Consider the following 18,010-nt stretch of genomic DNA (forward strand, 5'->3'; position numbering starts at 1 on the left):
CTACGCTGTCCAGTCCTCCTTCGCGGATCATCATGCTCAAGCCGGAGAAGAGGATATCAAGCAACGTTCGACTAAAGATGAATTAACGGCGCGACAGATTCAGCTTCGATGTAGCATATGAACGAACTACAGAGGGCGTAAGCATCCTATCCTGTTATTTTTTGAAAGAGTATGGTGTTTTGATTTTGATTCGTATTCTTCTTCTTTTGGTTAAAAGTGAACTTAATCATAATAGCGCGCAAGCCTGAGAAGCTCTGTAATGTGCATTTACTATTAGTTTGTCCTTCAAATGATGAACCACTAAACACAGGGGGTGGGGTCGGGGATTTTAATCCACAGTACTCTTCCATGATAAGTGTTATGGGTTATTTTTACATACAGGCTCAATGTTTCATTGGACACCACAGTGGTAAAATATTATCGTTCCCAGGAACACAGATGCTAGCACTTGGACTTGCACCCCGCACTCTGCTGATCAGAAACACTGGAGTTTAACAATAATATATATTTTTTTTTTATTCACCCTTTCCAGAGTATTTTAACATAAAGCTTGGATGACTATAGGCTACCATCCGTGGTTTGATGTTGTCTTGAATGTGTTCAACTCCTTCAGTTTGTGGCATCCTCCACCGGACCTCAGGTTCCGCCGTAACACTTTATACACGACTAATTACGATATATAATACCATTAGGCTTCCCATTAGAACATTGACAAACCAAGTAAAATCAATCACGAACTTCGGCGATAGGGTGTGAGTAAAAGTGGTTGTTTGTTTTACTTGAATGTAAATTTGTTTTACTTGAGTGTTCTTGAATTTGTTATGGGCCCTAGTGCACTTACTGCACTATTGTACGTACAGTTACGGTTTCTTATGTTATGCCTATAATAATATTTCCTTTCGGATCAAACACAACCTAATTGTCGGGATGGGTTTGGCTCACCCGCCACCAAAGTAGGTGCACCGAAAGCTCTAATGCCCAAACATAATTTGAAGATTGCCGACTTAAGATTTGGCCGGGTGGTTTCTTCTGCCTTTCACAATGACTATGTATAGGCCTAGATTCCCCGGACCGAAGCCCTGCATGGATTCTGTTTGTAGTTTCGCTCCCCGTGCCAGATTGTTTTTCTCCCGTTTTGAGCTTTCTTCTGAAAAATTGTGTGTGATGTTTCTACTAAGATGCTGTGCCACTACATAATTCAGATTAGATTAAATCCGAATCAATTTGAGTCAGCACGTATAATTGACGTCGGGTGTTGGGGGGGGGGGGGAATTGTGTGTGATGTTTTTACTAAGATGCTGTGCCACTACATAATTCAGATTAGATTAAATCCGAATCAATTTGAGTCAGCACGTATAATTGACGTCGGGTGTTGGGGGGGGGGGGGGGTTGTGAATTCGGACAAACCAAGATCGTATAGCACCTATGGCGCTCTATGATCTTTGCTGCAAACCAGAAACGGCTCTGCTGCAAACTTTTAGTACGCGCCACCGAGCGATTAGAGACGTGCACGGTCTATAGAGGGCGCTCGCAATGATGTCCGTGTTTTTGTGTCCAAAACCGCGAATGCAAAACACAGCTGATGAAACACAATGTTCCCAGTAGTTTTTACATGCTGGCATGGCAGTGACCATAGAGTAAGGCAGTGACACTGACAGATCAGAGAGAAAGGACCTTACTCTATGAAAGGACAAACTATGTTTGATATAGATTTTGTATTGGTTTGTTGAGGATTGTAAAAGTAGCTAGGTAAGTATTTTAACTGTCTGCCATGCCTCTTTTGGTGGCCCATTAATGTTTCTTTTGTACACAAAATATGATTAAATAACGACAAATCTATGAAAATGAACAACTGTTCTGTTGTCTTTACATTTACAAAGTTCTGTCCTGCTGTTTCTGTAGTCTTTGTTACTGCACGTACTGTCACTACAGTGTCAGTGAAGTTTAGCCTAGGTAGTGTGGCAGTGTTACTGTTATGATTACTAACTAAATAAAGTATTTGTATCACTACCAATGTCATTACAAGGAGAGCAACCATTATAAGTAGAGCACCAGCCCGAAGAGAAAGTCTTTGTCCTTGAGGTCATGTTGGCTGATATGATGGATGGGATACAAAAAATACAACTAATCGTATTTTGTGTATTGTTTCAATGATACAGTACAGAAGTTAGAATGGGTCATGTTTCAGTAGTACAGATACTAGCCTAGTTGCGATAACGTAACCCTCCTGCCGTCGGCAGGAGGGTTACGTTTTCGCAACTAATACTAGCCCAGGTTGGACTCCTCCGTTGCAAGCAACACTGACGTCCTGTACCAGGGCTATACAGATACATGGTGTGGCCGGTTATTTTGTTGTACATAACATACAGTTTTACAGTACGTACATGATACAATAATGTTATACAAACTTAAACTGGAGAATGTTAAATTTAATTTTAAACTCAGAATATTGGTGGTGACGGAATTTTCGGCCTCCGAAAAATAGAGATAAACATGAGACAATTTGTGACCATTATTTGGACATGGAGGTAGAAACCTCCATGATTTGGGGTACTGCGTGCCGCCATGTTTGTGAGCAACTACCGACAACTGATTTTCTCTTAGGACTAAGCTGAAACAATTTTTGCGGGATGTTCCAAAGGTGTGCTCATCACTCAATCAATCACCCTAAAATATTAATTTAAGATACAGACCCCCTTTGTTAATAATTGATGCTAGTACATGTCATGGACAGTTGAGAATTTTTCCATCTGGATTGATGATTATTGTTGTCCAGTGTTGGTTGTAAAGCATTTTACCCTGAAAGGTCACTGATTTCAAACTGAACCAGGTTCTTCCCTCGTCAGTTTGAAATCAGTGGGTTGTGCAAAATAAACTAGATGTTTTAAACCAATGGTTGAAAGAGATTGACTGTTGCCAGCTTAGCGCATTCCATTGTGGTTGCTGTTCAGAGTTCCTCTTTTGGGAAGATCATCTTAGCAAACAAACAAAAACATGACTTAATATAAATATAAAAATTCCAACATGCTCTAATTTAGTTTGTATGAGTGCATCTAATGTGAGCTTTAAGCACCTTAAGTACACTTTCTGTATACAATGTGGGAGCTCAAAAGTGTTAAGAAAATACCTAAATAGAAAGTTTTTCAAGTCGATGCACTGAAACCAATTTTACCAGATTTGCACTTTTGATCGATTGGAATACAAACTGTGTACTGTATATGTCATCTTCTCGTCTTCATTGTGCAATACCTTATAAGTTTCCAGTTTTTACGTTTTTATAAGTTGTTTTTGCAACCATTGCAAATATGGATTGTTTCACTGTTTTTTCTAATTCCTTTTCCCCCCAGGGAATATATTTGGAACAACATTACTCAAGTGAGATGAGTTACGAGTCCACTGCGAGTGTTTCAAATCTCCAGATATCTCATGAGAGATCAGTCCCTTTTGATCATGCTTCCCTTGACTCTATGCTGCAGAGTTCTAGTAGTGGGTACCATCCGCAGAATCATGCTGGAAATAAAGATCCCCACAGCAGGGAGGATTTACGATTGCTAGACGAGTCGAGTGGGTGAGTTCAATCATGTTTAACTAAATCAAAATCTTAAAGGTCAATAAAGGTTATTAAAGGTCATGAAATTATGTGTGAATTTATTGGGAGCTGTGACTTTCTCTATAGCCTACTACTATTCTTGAGGAATATTTTTTGACAGTAACTGATCCCAGGCAGTTAAAATTGCATGGCCTATGGCCCTAGTTGTAACCAAAGTTTAGGCAACATATTTTTCTCTGAACAAATGTTGACAGATGATCATGCTGTTTCAAAAGGAAAAGCGAAGCGAACAATGCACAAGATAGGCCTACAATAATGTAACATGCAAAACTGTTATGTTTGATGGACGTGAGATAATGTCAGGATCCGTGACAATAGCTCATTGGTATGTTTTTGCTTAAATGACTAATCTTGTAAGAACTTACAAGATTAGTCATAAGTACAAGCAAAAACTTTTTATAGTTTGATTTTTTCGTGCAATACGTTACTTCCTCGAACCTATGATCTTTAAATCTAACTTTTTAGGTCAAATCGGCCAAAAATCCTCAAGACTGTAGGATTTTTACATTTATGTAGGCCTATTGCTTAAAATTTGCACTGAACCAGAATTTTTGTTACAAGAGCAGACCTGAAATAAAATGAGAACAAAATCTACACAGTGTTTACCATAGTTTATAAATATTTTTGGACTTTTAGCCGTAGTCCCCAAAAAGCACCAATTACAAATTTTAAGAGAAGGCTTTCTTAATGAAAGATATTGTCCCGTACATGTAAACATTCTTAATGCTTTTGTTCAAATTATTATTACACTGTGAGGTAGGCCCTATTATTATCCAATTAAAAAATTCCACACTACCGGACTTGTCCTGTCATGAGTTTACTGGCTTGATGCATTATGACCTCTGGGGTCGATTTCACAAAGAGTTAGGACTACCTAGGAGATATACAAATTGCATGGATAGTCCTAAATTAGGACGAGTAACTGGTCCCAACTCGAGATAAGACTAGTCCTAACTCTTTGTGAAATCCACCCCTTGACCTGAGATCCAATGTAAAATGTTGCGCTATGCTCAGGAAAATGGCATGCTCCAGAGAGATCACCTAAGGAGGAGTAGTTTTAACTGTCATGAGTCATTGACTGGCACTAAAAAGTCAATATTTGTGTATTCATGCAGACATTGTGTAGTAAAACTTTTTAAAACATAATATGATGTTTTAGGAGGAGGCTTGGACATGAAAATCTTTAAAGGCAGTGGACACTATTGGTAATTGTTTAAGACTAGTCTTCTCACTCGGTGTATCTCAACATATGCATAAAATAACAAACCTGTGAAATTTTGAGCTCAATCGGTCATCAAAGTTGCGAGATAATGAAAGAAGAAAACACCCTTGTCACACGAAGTTGTGTGCGTTTAGATGGTTGATTTCGAGACCTCAAGTTATAAACTTGAGGTCTCGAAATCAAATTTGTTGAAAATTACTTCTTTCTCCAAAAATATGGCACTTCAGAGGGAGCTGTTTCTCACAATGTTTTACACCACCAACCTCTCCTCATTAAAGGTTTTATGCTAATAATTATTTTGAGTAATTTCCAAAAGTGTCCACTGCCTTTAAAGAAAGTGTGTCTGTTCCACATCAGATTGTGTAAATCTTCAAAGTAGAACCTGTGTTTACTGTATGCGTTGTTTGGTTTTTGGGTTCGCTGTACTACTAGCCAAGCGTCAAGCAGAGCAGGATTAAGCACACAAAGAAGCTAAGCGCAACAATGCTTTCAATCGGTTGGCTTGTGCAACGCCTCACCAAAGGGACCCTGGTTCGATTCCTGGCCAGGGCGATTATATTTATGTGAGATGAGTTGTGCGTTGGTTCTCTTCTGTGTCACGAGGGTTTTCCAGACCATCCGGTTTTCCTCCCGCGGGAAAAATCAAACACTTTTGATCTTGGCTGTGCTCCGTGGTCATAATGGGTTGATGTAGCTGGCAGCCAAAGGCGCCCTTGCAGGCCTGTATTCTTCGTTTTTGAAAGGGCAAGGGCACCAAGGCATTTTTCCTTGGTAAAAAGCACCTATGAGGAAATTGAAAATTTCTACTGGAGCATTTCAAGGGCACCAAGGCAATGGCAAGGGGCAACGGAGGCAATTGTCTTTGTTGCCTTTGTGAAGTATCAGGCCTGCCCTTGCATGCCTGCTTCTCGAACACGTTGGAGCTGCGTCCTTCGCAACTCAGCTCTTAGCTGCGAGTAAGGATGATTAGCCCCCCCAAATTATTAAAATTATTATAATCAGTTTAAGGTTAACCAGCTAAATGTCACATACATGTATGTACCATTTTTCATACCTAGCAGAACGTTTTTTAACAAAGTGCCTTTTGCTTTAAAAGCAGCTCCATACAACTGGCCCCAGTGGTTTTTCAAGCCCTTTATACAGATGTAGTGTATTTCACCAATTGAAATCTGAAAATGTGAAAAAAATTGTTCCAAATACTGGCTGTTTTGTTTGACAAAGAGGAAACATAGATCCTCTAGTGAGCTATGCTATTCACAATGTGTTCATTGGATTGGAAAGCTTTAATATTTGTATCAAACATTACCTTTAAATTTATGGTTTCCGTTAGTTGAAAACAAATTCCATCAGCAGTCAATTCAGTGCAAACTACAGACATGCCAAGTTTACTGTGACCCTTGGATAAAACATCTACAACAACTCACAAAGAAAAGGGAAACCACAGCCAGACAGATGATGTAAAAAAAAAAGAAAAAGATGTGTTTAATTTGTGGGTATAAATACACTCTACAAGCAATCTGTATACATGTGTATTGTCATTGAGATGTAAGAGCTGTCAATACAAAAGGTTTTGTGCTTCATAGTGCATTCTTTAACAGACCTTGAGATTAGGGGATGGTGGAAGCTGGCTTTACAAAAGCTTCCTTTTCACTTTCATTGGAGCAGAACTAGAAAGGGGACCCTGTAGATTGCTCAGTGAATTTAGCCTGTTAAGAACATACAGCTGCTGAAATGTATGCACTGTTGCATATGTTTTAAGTGGGACTTGATTCTTGAATTGAAGAGGTCTTGGGAGAGACACCATATTAAATCTCTCTGTGTGAGTTGTCTGCATGGTGGTTCTACAGGCCTGTAGTAAAGATTGTAATGGTTAGTGATGGTGTGTGCTAGATAGATTGTTAACTTTGTTTCTGTGGGTGTGTTTTCGAAAAACACTTCACCATCATTCATAGCAGGTAGGTGTGCTTTTTGTTATTGCTTATAAATCGGGTACACAAAGAATATGCACATAAACATTTACATGTAACTGTTTCCCATGTTTCACAGCTTTTGTCATGTTTGTACTGAACATAAATATCAAACTTCACAGTACAAGTTTACTGTGATGTGTGTACTATGCAGTGGTTACATATAGAACAAGTACAAAACACATTGCAGTTGGTTGTTTTTATGTTTTGTTTTTGTACTAAGATTTTTTACAAGCCTGTACAAAAGTCTGTGAGTTTTGGGTTTCCATCGATGAAATTGGTTTGTACCAATTAGTCAGTCAGATAATGATTAACAGGTGTTAGATTTGCAGAATTTTTCTTTTTTGTTGTGTTCAGACCATGAACTAGAGGGCGCACTGGCCTATATACGCGACCCGGCATATTGCGCAGAAGGCCATTTTCTAAGTTGACAAAACAGGCATCGCAAAGTGGTGTTTGTGCTGCCATTTTGTAAGTTGACAAAACAGCATCGTGTAGTGTTCAATAAACACAAACTCCAACGTGTAGTTCATATTCAACGCGCGTACAGAATGGCGCACACATGTGTCCTTGTGGTCCCGTGGCGTTTGTGCAAGAAGCATCACCAGTGCGCCCTCTAGTTTTTATGTAACTCTATGGTTCAGACATAAACCACTTTTATAAAAAAACAAAATGCCACACTTAATTTGGTTTCATACTACTTGTAGTTGATTTATTATCCCGAGTAGTAAAAATTTACATGTATAATTTTTCATATTTCTGAATCAGTAAATTGTGTACCCTCAAAAATCATGAAACTAATTTTAGTTTCATGATTTTTGAGGGTACACAATTTACTGATTCAGAAATATGAAAAATTATACATATTAATGAACAACCTCACTATGCCTACATTAATTAAAACACATTATTACAATGCAACATTTTATTTGCTAAATGGATTTGAGTAACTACAAGGCAGTTTAGGGAACAATCTCTTGTATTTTAATCAAGCACAAACAATTTCTTAGTATGTATAGTTATGAACTAACTATGACAAACACCCACCTTCCTCAGTTGCTCAGTTAATTCAGTTTCATGCCATTGAAAATTGAACACAGTTAATTTTACGTTCAAATAATTTTGATGATAAGTTGTTGGTCACCTTCTGTCAAGTGTTATTGGCAGGAGCTTATTTAAACTTTGCATGTTTAGAATATGGATTTTATGTAAAAATCAGTCATTGAAGTATATGGAGCCAAAAAAAACATTAAGAATGGACAGCAAAAATGGCTTCTTTTCTGCTTCTGAGCAACGATAGAGAGCAAACTATATTGCAAATCACCTGTAATATTGCAGACAACCTTTGTAGTTGCATGGGAAAGAAGCTTTAATAATTAAAAAGAAACCAGTCATGCATGTTTGAATGCCTGGCTGCATCTCACCATCTTGCCCAGCCCTACGTGGAAACTGTATCCAGCAAGCTAGGCTTTTTACAAGACATTTTTATGAAATCAATTGAAGATGTTGGGAACGTCTCACAAACAATTTTTAGGATTTCTAGTGTTTAAAAGTTTTTAAAAGTAATGCTTTGTGGGCCTTTCAAATTAATCGAAGACTGATGAAGCGCTGATGATATGGGTTCAAAGTCTATCATAAGATGGATGACAAAAATGCTGTGTCCTAGGCACCTTTAGAATGTTAACAGTCCCCGCCCCCCCCCCCCCCCCATTATGGCATGTCATGTCCGAGCGGTGAAGAACACCGGATTCAAGCTTTGGTGTTTGATCAGCAGAGTGTGGGTTCGAATCCCGGTCGTGACACTTGCTACGTAAGTACCTGCTCTACCTGCCAGGCTTCGGACTGATGATACCCAAGCCTACATCCGTATGGACTGTAAAGGGGGTAACCCTGTTTCAGCCGTAGGAGTACATGTAGGTGGCAACAGCCTCTGGAATAAAATAATTGTAGCCCACACCTTCAAGTGGCCTTCCGGCCTTGTGTGTCTGGCGACTTGCATTTATAAAAAATAAAAGTATATATACTCGACACGATCACATATTTTGTGCATATCTGATCAAACATTTGCAGAATACCATTCAGAAATGGTGTGTTAACAATGTTGGTAACAACAGCGTGATTTTGATGTGCTTACATTCTGTGCTTTAAACTGCTGAGTTTTGTAAGATGATCCAGGTTTGTAATCCGGGAACTTTGTTTTTGTCTCATGGATCAGGGTTCAAGTTCCTATTTGGATTTGGTTTGGAAACTTAACTTCTACCCTTGACATGGATGATCATTGATGGGCTGCACACTGTTGACGATTCTGAGACTTTATTTCAAAGCTATCGCAAAACTTTTGTCAGGATTTATCTTTGAAATATTCAATTAAAATCTGCATTGTATGTGTAGAACAGCTTGACACAAGACTAGCAAAGACATGACTATGCTTTCAAGCTTGGTTAATGGTGCTTTCACTACCTCATCTAATACTAAGAAACCTACGATGCATTATGCAGGCGTGATGTCTTAATTAAATCTGAGGCAGTCTGTCATGATGTAAAGAGTTGAGTCAATTGAATTCCAGTTTCGTCCATTGTGGTTAGGAGCAGTTATTTGTCTCTGGAAATGCATCCAATTGTTTGTTTCATTGGTTGTTTTCAAAACAATTGTTCCATCGCTTCAGTGAAGGTATGTTTATTTTTAAATCTTGCCTACATCATAGAGGTAGGTCCTAGCTCTATGCCTACGTGTTTTTTAAGTTTCATAACTTTTTTAGTACATTATTGTACAATTTTAAGGATGAACCACATTTTGGTAATTTGAATTAGAATTTTGAATAATTTGAGACATACCTCAAGTTATTAAAAATTGTATTCATTATTCGATCATGTGAATAAAATGTTATCACCATCCAACGCTCATGTTGAAAGAAATCTCATTTGACTCTTGTGTATTCGCATGCTTTTTGCAGTTAAAAAAAAGTATGGCGGCAACAAAATGTGCACACAAATTTTTACATTGTGTAAATCGAGGTAACCCTATGTTCTCCGATTGTTTGGTTTGTTTTTCTTTGATACATGTCCTTACTGGTTTTGTACTATGAAAGTAAAGTAAGGACTGTAAAAGTTTTGTCATTATTTGTCTATTTTGTTTTAAAAAGTCCTTGGTTTGCATGCGAAGTCATAATATTCATAATCATGCACTTATAAATGCACTGCGTGTTTGAATGGCCAGCCACTACTGCTTTGAAGGCCTTTTTTTCTAAGGGTGGTCAAATTAATGGTGTACATTTGTATCGTTTGCAATGACATGACATTGGTAAATTATATTTTGCAATTGAATTGCTTCAGCAATTTAATAATTTTATTGTATAAACAACATTATTTCTGTAAAGAAAATTTATTATTTTCTGTTTAAGATGTGCATGCTGTCTCAGATTTACTTTAACCTACGGGAAATATCCTGTCTGTCAACTGACTAAAAAAAAACTTGAAACAAATAAAGGGAAAACCATTTTCTTAAAAAAGTGGCGTTAGAATTTCAATGCTATAAATGTTTTTTAATTTTTATGTGAATTACTTATTAGTACCACCGTCTTCAAAAATGAAGTACACCACCCCAACCCAAATTGCAAAAATGACTTTGAACCCCCCCCCCCCCCTCCTAGCTGCAAAATCAATAAAGGTTACTCATAAAAGAGACCTGAAACAAATGCAATAAAGTTGTTCAAACTCCAATTCCATCAATCTAAATTGTAATACTTGTACATTTTAGTAAGTAAAACACACAGTGGTGGAAGATTAAAGCCTACAATATCATTATCAATGTGGTCTGATCAACACTGCGCAGCTGGCCTTGGTCTCATGACAGGACCAAAGGTTACTAACTGATTAACTTCAAAGCAAAAACAGACTTTGGAAGATAATTCCCAATAACAGATTTTCATTTTGACAAACAGAACTCGGATTTGCTGGAATGACAAGTGCGATTGCTGTCCCTGTTTTGTATGTCAGCCCAACTTGCACAGAACAAGGGTTACAGTCAGTTTCAGATCATAGGCTGTCTTCTGCTCTGCCCCCATACCCTCACCGCAAACAGAGAAAAGAATGAAAACGAACTGGCATACAGTACTTGGTCGTACAAACAAATGTTAGAACTGTAAACGAAAAAGACTTAAATTTGAATTTCAGCAGTTTTTCACCTAACTGCTTTGATTGGTAGCCTACGATAGCCTTGATGCATTTGTGGCCAATTTGAAGAAGCCTAGACATTTGGCTATGTTGTTTAAATCTGTATTCATAAATACCCCAGATATTTTCGCTATTCCTATAAGTGGAGAGGGTGTCACGTGGGGGGTGTTTAAATGGATGATAAAAAAATACATGTAGCTGGAGCTGTGTCAGACTGGCTGGCTTTGCGTGTTTGGAGCGTACGTTCATGTACGCCAATTTACATATGTGGAACGTAATTCATAGCTTTGAGTACCAGGGCATGATCTATTTTGTACACCTGCGAATACACAAACCAACGTGCTCAAAACATTTTTATACAAGTTTTTGAAAAGTGACAATTTTGAGATTTCGCTTAAGTTTTTTGTCACAGATTGTCTAAATTGTGACACTTTCTTACTTTTTTACAAAAGGGCATTGTTGAATGGGGATAAAATAGTAGTGACTCATTCTTAAAAGACCGTTTAAACCTGGTTGTGGCCAAGGGACAAGGGCCCTCGCCTACAGCTCGGGCCTTTATCACGCAGCCACGACCCTGCCGGTTTTAAACGGCCGCTTAAGAACTCGTCTCTTACTCTTTTATTCCCTTAATAATGAATGAACAGAACCAGTGAAAAGGCAAGCGAGTGTCTGGCATTGTAGCTTGTGGAAATTGTGCATTAAAACACGCTCATTCTAGTCTTTTGGTTCACAGTTAATTGTTCCAATGTGTGAAATAAATAATGTAGCAGTTTCAAAAAGGGAAAGCTGAGACAGATGTTGCTGCTTGTGTTGATCTAAATTAATATTATCAGTTTAGGTTTTTAGGTCTAACAGCATTTCAAAATGGATTACACCTGTAAGTGTTTTGTGGTGTTGGGTTGATGTTTTTCTCTTCATTGTTGTCATCGTTGCTACATTTATGCAAGCCGGCACTAAGGTCTAAGTAGATTTGTAAACATGGCTGTTCCTCTTGGTTCCTCTTGAAGGGGATTAAATGGCTTCAACATTTTAAGTTTAACCTCGCCAAAACAAATCATCAACTGGCCCGATACCAATACATACTCTGTTTACACTACTGAATAACTTAGCAGGACTCTCTAGTAAATAAAAAACCGGAAATCAATGACCTGTTCCATGAAAACTTGTTACAAGCCTCTGAAATGGAAAGTCATTGATCCATAGGTTTAGTGGTTCAACTACATGTATTTGGCCCACTATAGTAAAATGTATGGCAAAGAACTAGTGTTGCATCAACACAATGTAGTCTATCATCGATTCATATTGATTATCCAGTTTGTAATGTGACATCTTTCACCGACAAGGCAGTATTTTAGCAGATAACTGGCTAAAATTGGACATGGTGTACAGAGAGTATTTATTTAATTATGAACACTAGGGCAGGATGACTTAACAAAAAAGGTAGGAATTATTCATTATTGCAGAGTTAATGCTTATTGCTTGCGCAGTATTTAATCGTTATTTGTAATGGTGCTGCAGAAGTTAGCAGAATTATGTACCATAAACATATTATGAACACTAGGGCAGGATGACTTAACAAAAAAGGTAGGAATTATTCATTATTGCAGAGGTAATGCTTTTTGCTTGCGCAGTATTTAATCGTTATTTGTAATGGTGCTGCAGAAGTTAGCAGAATTATGTACCATTTTTTGTATGCTTGTAGTGTACAAGTACGCGTTTAGTAAAGAGGTGCACCCTTATGTGTGTACCAGTCAGCTTGACATAATGCTTAGGCCTTACTCCATCCTCTCGCCAAGTGGGATACTCAGGTTCATGATATGAATTCTAACGGGAGCGGACGTGCCTCCATATTTTGAGTCATTTTAACAAAAGTAAAGGTGATCTGGTGAGGACGTCTGACTGATGACCACCCATCTTTGAATACCTTGCTCCGGTGAGATGTGCACAACATCTTGATCTATTGAATCCATCCCAAAACAAACTTTCGTTGATACTTATTACAACTGTGAAACCATTTCATTAAAAATTCAAATAGATACTGAAACTTGCTATAAAGTTTAAACACCAACATGGGCCACTTTCTTATAAAATGCATGCAGCATGTGTACACAACAGGGCTCACATTTTTGGGGAAATATTTAGTACGTATCTTGAGCTCGGTGTAATTGTGAGTAACAATGTATTTTTGTGTTTTTCAGGAGCAGTTTCCATGTTTCCAATGACATCCAGGATTATTTTGTGAAGAATATTGGGTAAGTTTGCACATTGTATTAACATTACAGGCAGTATTGCTTACATATTTATAAAGCCTCAAGAAAGGGCCATGACCGATCGTCCTTCAAATAAAAACCAGCACAAAATTGAAAACAGCATGTTTTACAACTGTACAATGTATGAACAAATTTTAAACAAATGTGACCATTGACCAGGGTGATATACATGTACACTAAGAATTTTGTGTTTTTTCCCCTTGATTACGATGTTTTGCGCAATACGAACGCTTGGCTGGAAAGTTCCCAAGTTTTACAGGAAAAGGAAAGTTCGACAACCCCTTGTTACTGCCCCACGAGGATCAGATATTCTAAACCAATATTACCTTTTTAGGTTTAATAAATGTCAACAAGTATGGTATCATAAAAGCAGGCAGACGTTGAAGGTTATGGTGAAGGTTCAATGTAAACAACTAAGATCAAAAGGGCAACTTTAGGTTCCCTCAAATCTATCAGAGATACATTGTAAGCAGTTGTTTGTTGAGTTGAGCAGCTGCTGTGTCTGATGTAAGAGTAGAAACATACTTAATGCAACGTTATTTTATATGATTTCATAGAAATAGCATGCCCTTTCAGAAAGCTAAAAGAAATGTTTTAACAAATTTAAAAACTAAGGTCCATAACTACTCAATCTTCATTTTTATGTCAATTTTGCTATACCCATCACAGATACAATAGACTCCTACTACGTGTACAATTACCACTTCCATACTGCCTTTACACATTCAAAGACAAAAGGTCTCTAAAACTTAAAGGCAGTGGACCCTTGGTAATTACTCAAAATAATTATTAGCATAAAACCTTTCTTGGTGACGAGTAATGGGAGATGTTGATGGTATAAAACATTATGTGAAACGGCTCCCTCTGAAGTGCCATAGTTTTCAAGAAAAAAAGTAATTTTCCACAAATTTGATTTCAAGACCTCAGATTTGGAACTTGAGGTCTCAAAATCAACCATCTAAACGCACACAACTTCGTGTGACAAGGTTGTTTTTTTCTTGCATGAATATGTCGCAACTTTGATGACAGATTGAGCTCAAATTTTCACAATTTTTGACAATTATCAATAGTTTCCACTGCCTTTAAGGATTAGTGTGGTGTTGGCCAGGTGGATAACTAGCTGTCCAGACACCATTACAGTTAGGTGTCCAACCTTTAAGACATACACTGTAACTAAACTTGATTAGCTGGCATATTTTAATTGCCCTTGTGAAGGGCCGGCACCTTTAATCTGACAAGACCCACAGCAAACAAACACATTTGACATACATTTAAGGTCAGCTATATTTCAACTTCGTATGAAAGCAATACATGTACAATTGACAAAACATGCATGCATATGTGACTACCCAGCCAAGTTTATTGTGCAATTTCCGGGAAGTTCAATCGACATAAATAAACTTTCAGACGAACATTCATCAACACCTAGTCTCATTGAATGTGTACAACATATTTTATTTAGTTTCCGAAACCAAGACTGTTAGTGAGGTATACATGTATGTTAGCTGATGTGATTGATCTCAGATACATTAACAGATTAGTACCCGCATGCAATGTCTTGCCAAGAAGTTGATACAGTGAGTTAATCCACAAGCCGTGTCAGTCTCTGAGTTCATTGCTCTAAGGATGATGATGGAGGAAGGACAAGCAGAGTGTTTTATAGGGCGGCTGCTGTGGTCAGGGTCATACAACCATGATCAACCAGGCCAACAGAACTTTGTACATGTACATGTTATATGTACAATGTTGTAAGATAGGCTTTTTCCTGATTGATCATGAAGGTGATACTGTTGGGGTATAGTTTCCAACCATTCAAGTCACTGACACTGTATCAAAGCTTGACGGGAAATAATGGCCTTGCCTACTTTTCAGTTACTACTCGCTTATTTAAAGGGAACTTTACAGAGATGAAAAAGGTCAGGCGAGACTACTCTGCTCCAGGACTGTAATACTAATGCTCTCTTCATCTTGTGTGTTTATATTCAAGATTTCGGAAATGTCGTACCAGCTCTGTTGGACCAAGCCACACCCCTTCAGTGGACCAGAGGCTACCAGTGGTACATACAGATGGTCAAGATTCTGGTGTAGAGGACTTAGGGATGACCAGTCCTATTAGCTCTGATGGGATGGATCTCAGTACACGTACAACACTCCCACAAAAGGTAGGTTAGTTAAATTAGTCAAAAATTTGCACCATGGATAAAGAATATTAATTTTGGTTTTTACCCATACACTGATGTGTGTTAGCACTGTAAACTCAACTTTCCCGAGTCCTGTGAAAAAAATATCACAGGCATGTTACTCAGGTGGGATTCGAACCCACGACCCTTGCAATTCTAGAGCAGTGTCTTACCAACTAGACCACCGAGGTTGCCCGGTACGTGTAGCTAGAGGCAGTTTGAATCCTTTGTTTTGGGAGCGGGTACCGCAACAATATAAAATATATGTTAAATTTGCTTTGTGGATAATGAATATTAATTTAGGTTTTACCCATATACACCGATGTTTGTAAGCACTGTATACTCAGTACTTTTCCCGAGTCCTGTGAAAAAAAATCGCAGGCATATTACTCTGGTGGGATTCGCACCCAACACCCTTGCAATTCTAGACAATGTGTCTTACCCACAATAGTGATTTCGTGTCATGTGAACATTTGTGTTGTTGAAATATTAATCTTAGAGGATAATCTAGTTTATCATAAAAATCTCAAGAACTTAAAAGGATATAAACCAAGTTTGTTGAGATTTACATGATAAACTAGATTATCCTCTAGTATCAACTTCTCATTTCTCCTCAAATAGCATCCCTTCTGAATGAATGGCGGGGGGGATTTTGTGTGTTAATTTGTATTCTAATTTGGCTGTTTGTAGGAGTTTATGGTGTACAGACGTGCCCTTCTTTGTGCTCAATTTCCTGTCTTGAGTGCGCCTCAGCAAGCAGCTTCTCCTCAGTCCCACTCTTCTTACCCTCACACCTTATCTCCTTCTGGTGCTACCTACCCATTCACTGGCTCCCATTTTACCTACCTGGCCTCACGGAACCCCCAGGCTAGACTGACGCCAGATAAGGTGTCTCTAGCTGGAGATGATGGGGCTGATGGAAAGAGTGACACAGAGAGTGAGGAAGATGTTCTAGTACAGAATGAGATGTTATCAGGTGTTGTAAGGAAGGCATTCCTGCTTAGCGAGGAGAGACATCAGTACTATGATGAAGTGATCACTGAAGGACTGGGTCGTAAAGCACCAGCAAGGGTAAGAAGATTTAATCTTGTCAGGTTCCCTGCCTATATGACAAAGATACTTACATTTGTATCATAGAGTTATATATAAAAACTAGAGGGCCCACTGGCCTATATACGCGACCCGGCATGCGCGCAGGCAGCCCTTTTCTAAGTTGACAAAACAGGCATCTCACAGCGTTTGTTTGTGCGGCCATTTTGTAAGTTGACAAAACAGCATCGCGTAGCGTTCAATAAACACAAACTCCAACGTGTGTTTCATATTCAACGCGGGTATAGAATGGCGCGCGTGTCTCCTTGCGGTCCCGTCGCGTTTGTGCAAGAAGCATCAACAAATATAAGCATCAACTTTATGGTTTGTATGCACTAAGGGAACAGACTATTTTTTGTCCTTCCAGGTATAGAATTCACACTCCAAAATATGTAAAGCGGTTTATGTTACGATAGCTCCATGCCAAAATGTTGTTCAGTGTAACATGTGTAATGGCCACACAAATGGATGTTCATGTAGTTGAGTAAAGTCCTACATGTATATTCATAGACCAATCAATTTTGTTGTGTCATTTGTAGCTCTATGTGCCCTCTATTAGTTTTTCTTCTATTACATGTGTTACCATATATAGGATTTCAGTTTCAAAGTTTCTACTGGCAGTAGAATAAAGCAAGACAGTTCTCTAAGAACAAACTCTACCTGGCAAGTAGGTATACACATAGTGTAACCGCAAACCAAATATATGTATTACCATAGTTACTAAGACCACAAAACTAAAGTTTTGGTCTTGCGCAGATTTACATTGCATCAGATTGATGCTCTGTTGAGTTCTGTAACCTGTTATAATAGAATTCATGTTTGATTGCCACCAGGCCACCCACCTTCATCTGTAGACTGAGAACTCGTCTCTCGGTCATGAATATGTATGAGTTATAGTAATATCCATTATACACTTGTTCCTTGCAGATTCTTGTTGAGGAGTTGGTGAGCAGGCTGAGTGTCGTTGAAAATAACAAGCATCCATTCTATCATCCACAAGCTTTTAAGGTAAACGGAGATTATCTTATCACTTGAAAGTAAGGCTAGCTTTAAAGAGATGCTTAATTTAATAATTCTCTATTCTTCTAGAAGTGTCTGTGATCCAATATGAAACCATACGTTTGCAATAGGTTGTTTGTTTTAAAAATCTGTTTTCAATATCTTTGTTCAAGGGTGCCAGTCAGACCAGTCAACATATAACTGCTGTATAACTAGGTCCACAATAGAACCTGGGAAGCAACAGGAAAAGGATGACTGTAGTTACAGGGGTGGATTTCACAAAGAACTAAGACTAGTCTTATCTCAACTTAGGCCTAGTTACTCATCCTAACTTAGGACTAGCTATACGCTTTTGATATCTCTAAGGACTAGTCCTAAGTTATGCCTAGTCCTGACTCGTTGTGAAATCGACCCCAGGTTAAATGGCTTGACTGACACCCCCAGCGATAGATATTGACAAAATAGTGAGACTGCCAATATATAAGGCTAGATTACTCAGTT

General features: G+C 38.3%; 1 protein-coding gene across 1 annotated transcript in view; it reads left to right on the forward strand.

The window, feature by feature from the left end:
* Positions 1 to 1,625: 1,625 nt before the first annotated feature.
* The window catches only part of LOC139940883 (uncharacterized), a 51,074-nt gene continuing 34,689 nt past the window's right edge, over positions 1,626 to 18,010 (forward strand). Inside the window, 6 exon segments of the mRNA XM_071937258.1 lie at positions 1,626 to 1,749; positions 3,348 to 3,568; positions 13,170 to 13,223; positions 15,229 to 15,403; positions 16,112 to 16,492; positions 17,438 to 17,518. Of these exon segments, the coding sequence (XP_071793359.1) occupies positions 3,381 to 3,568; positions 13,170 to 13,223; positions 15,229 to 15,403; positions 16,112 to 16,492; positions 17,438 to 17,518 (879 nt within the window). The 5' untranslated portion in view covers positions 1,626 to 1,749; positions 3,348 to 3,380.

Source organism: Asterias amurensis, chromosome 8, assembly GCF_032118995.1.
Source record: "Asterias amurensis chromosome 8, ASM3211899v1".
NCBI lineage: Eukaryota > Metazoa > Echinodermata > Asteroidea > Forcipulatida > Asteriidae > Asterias > Asterias amurensis.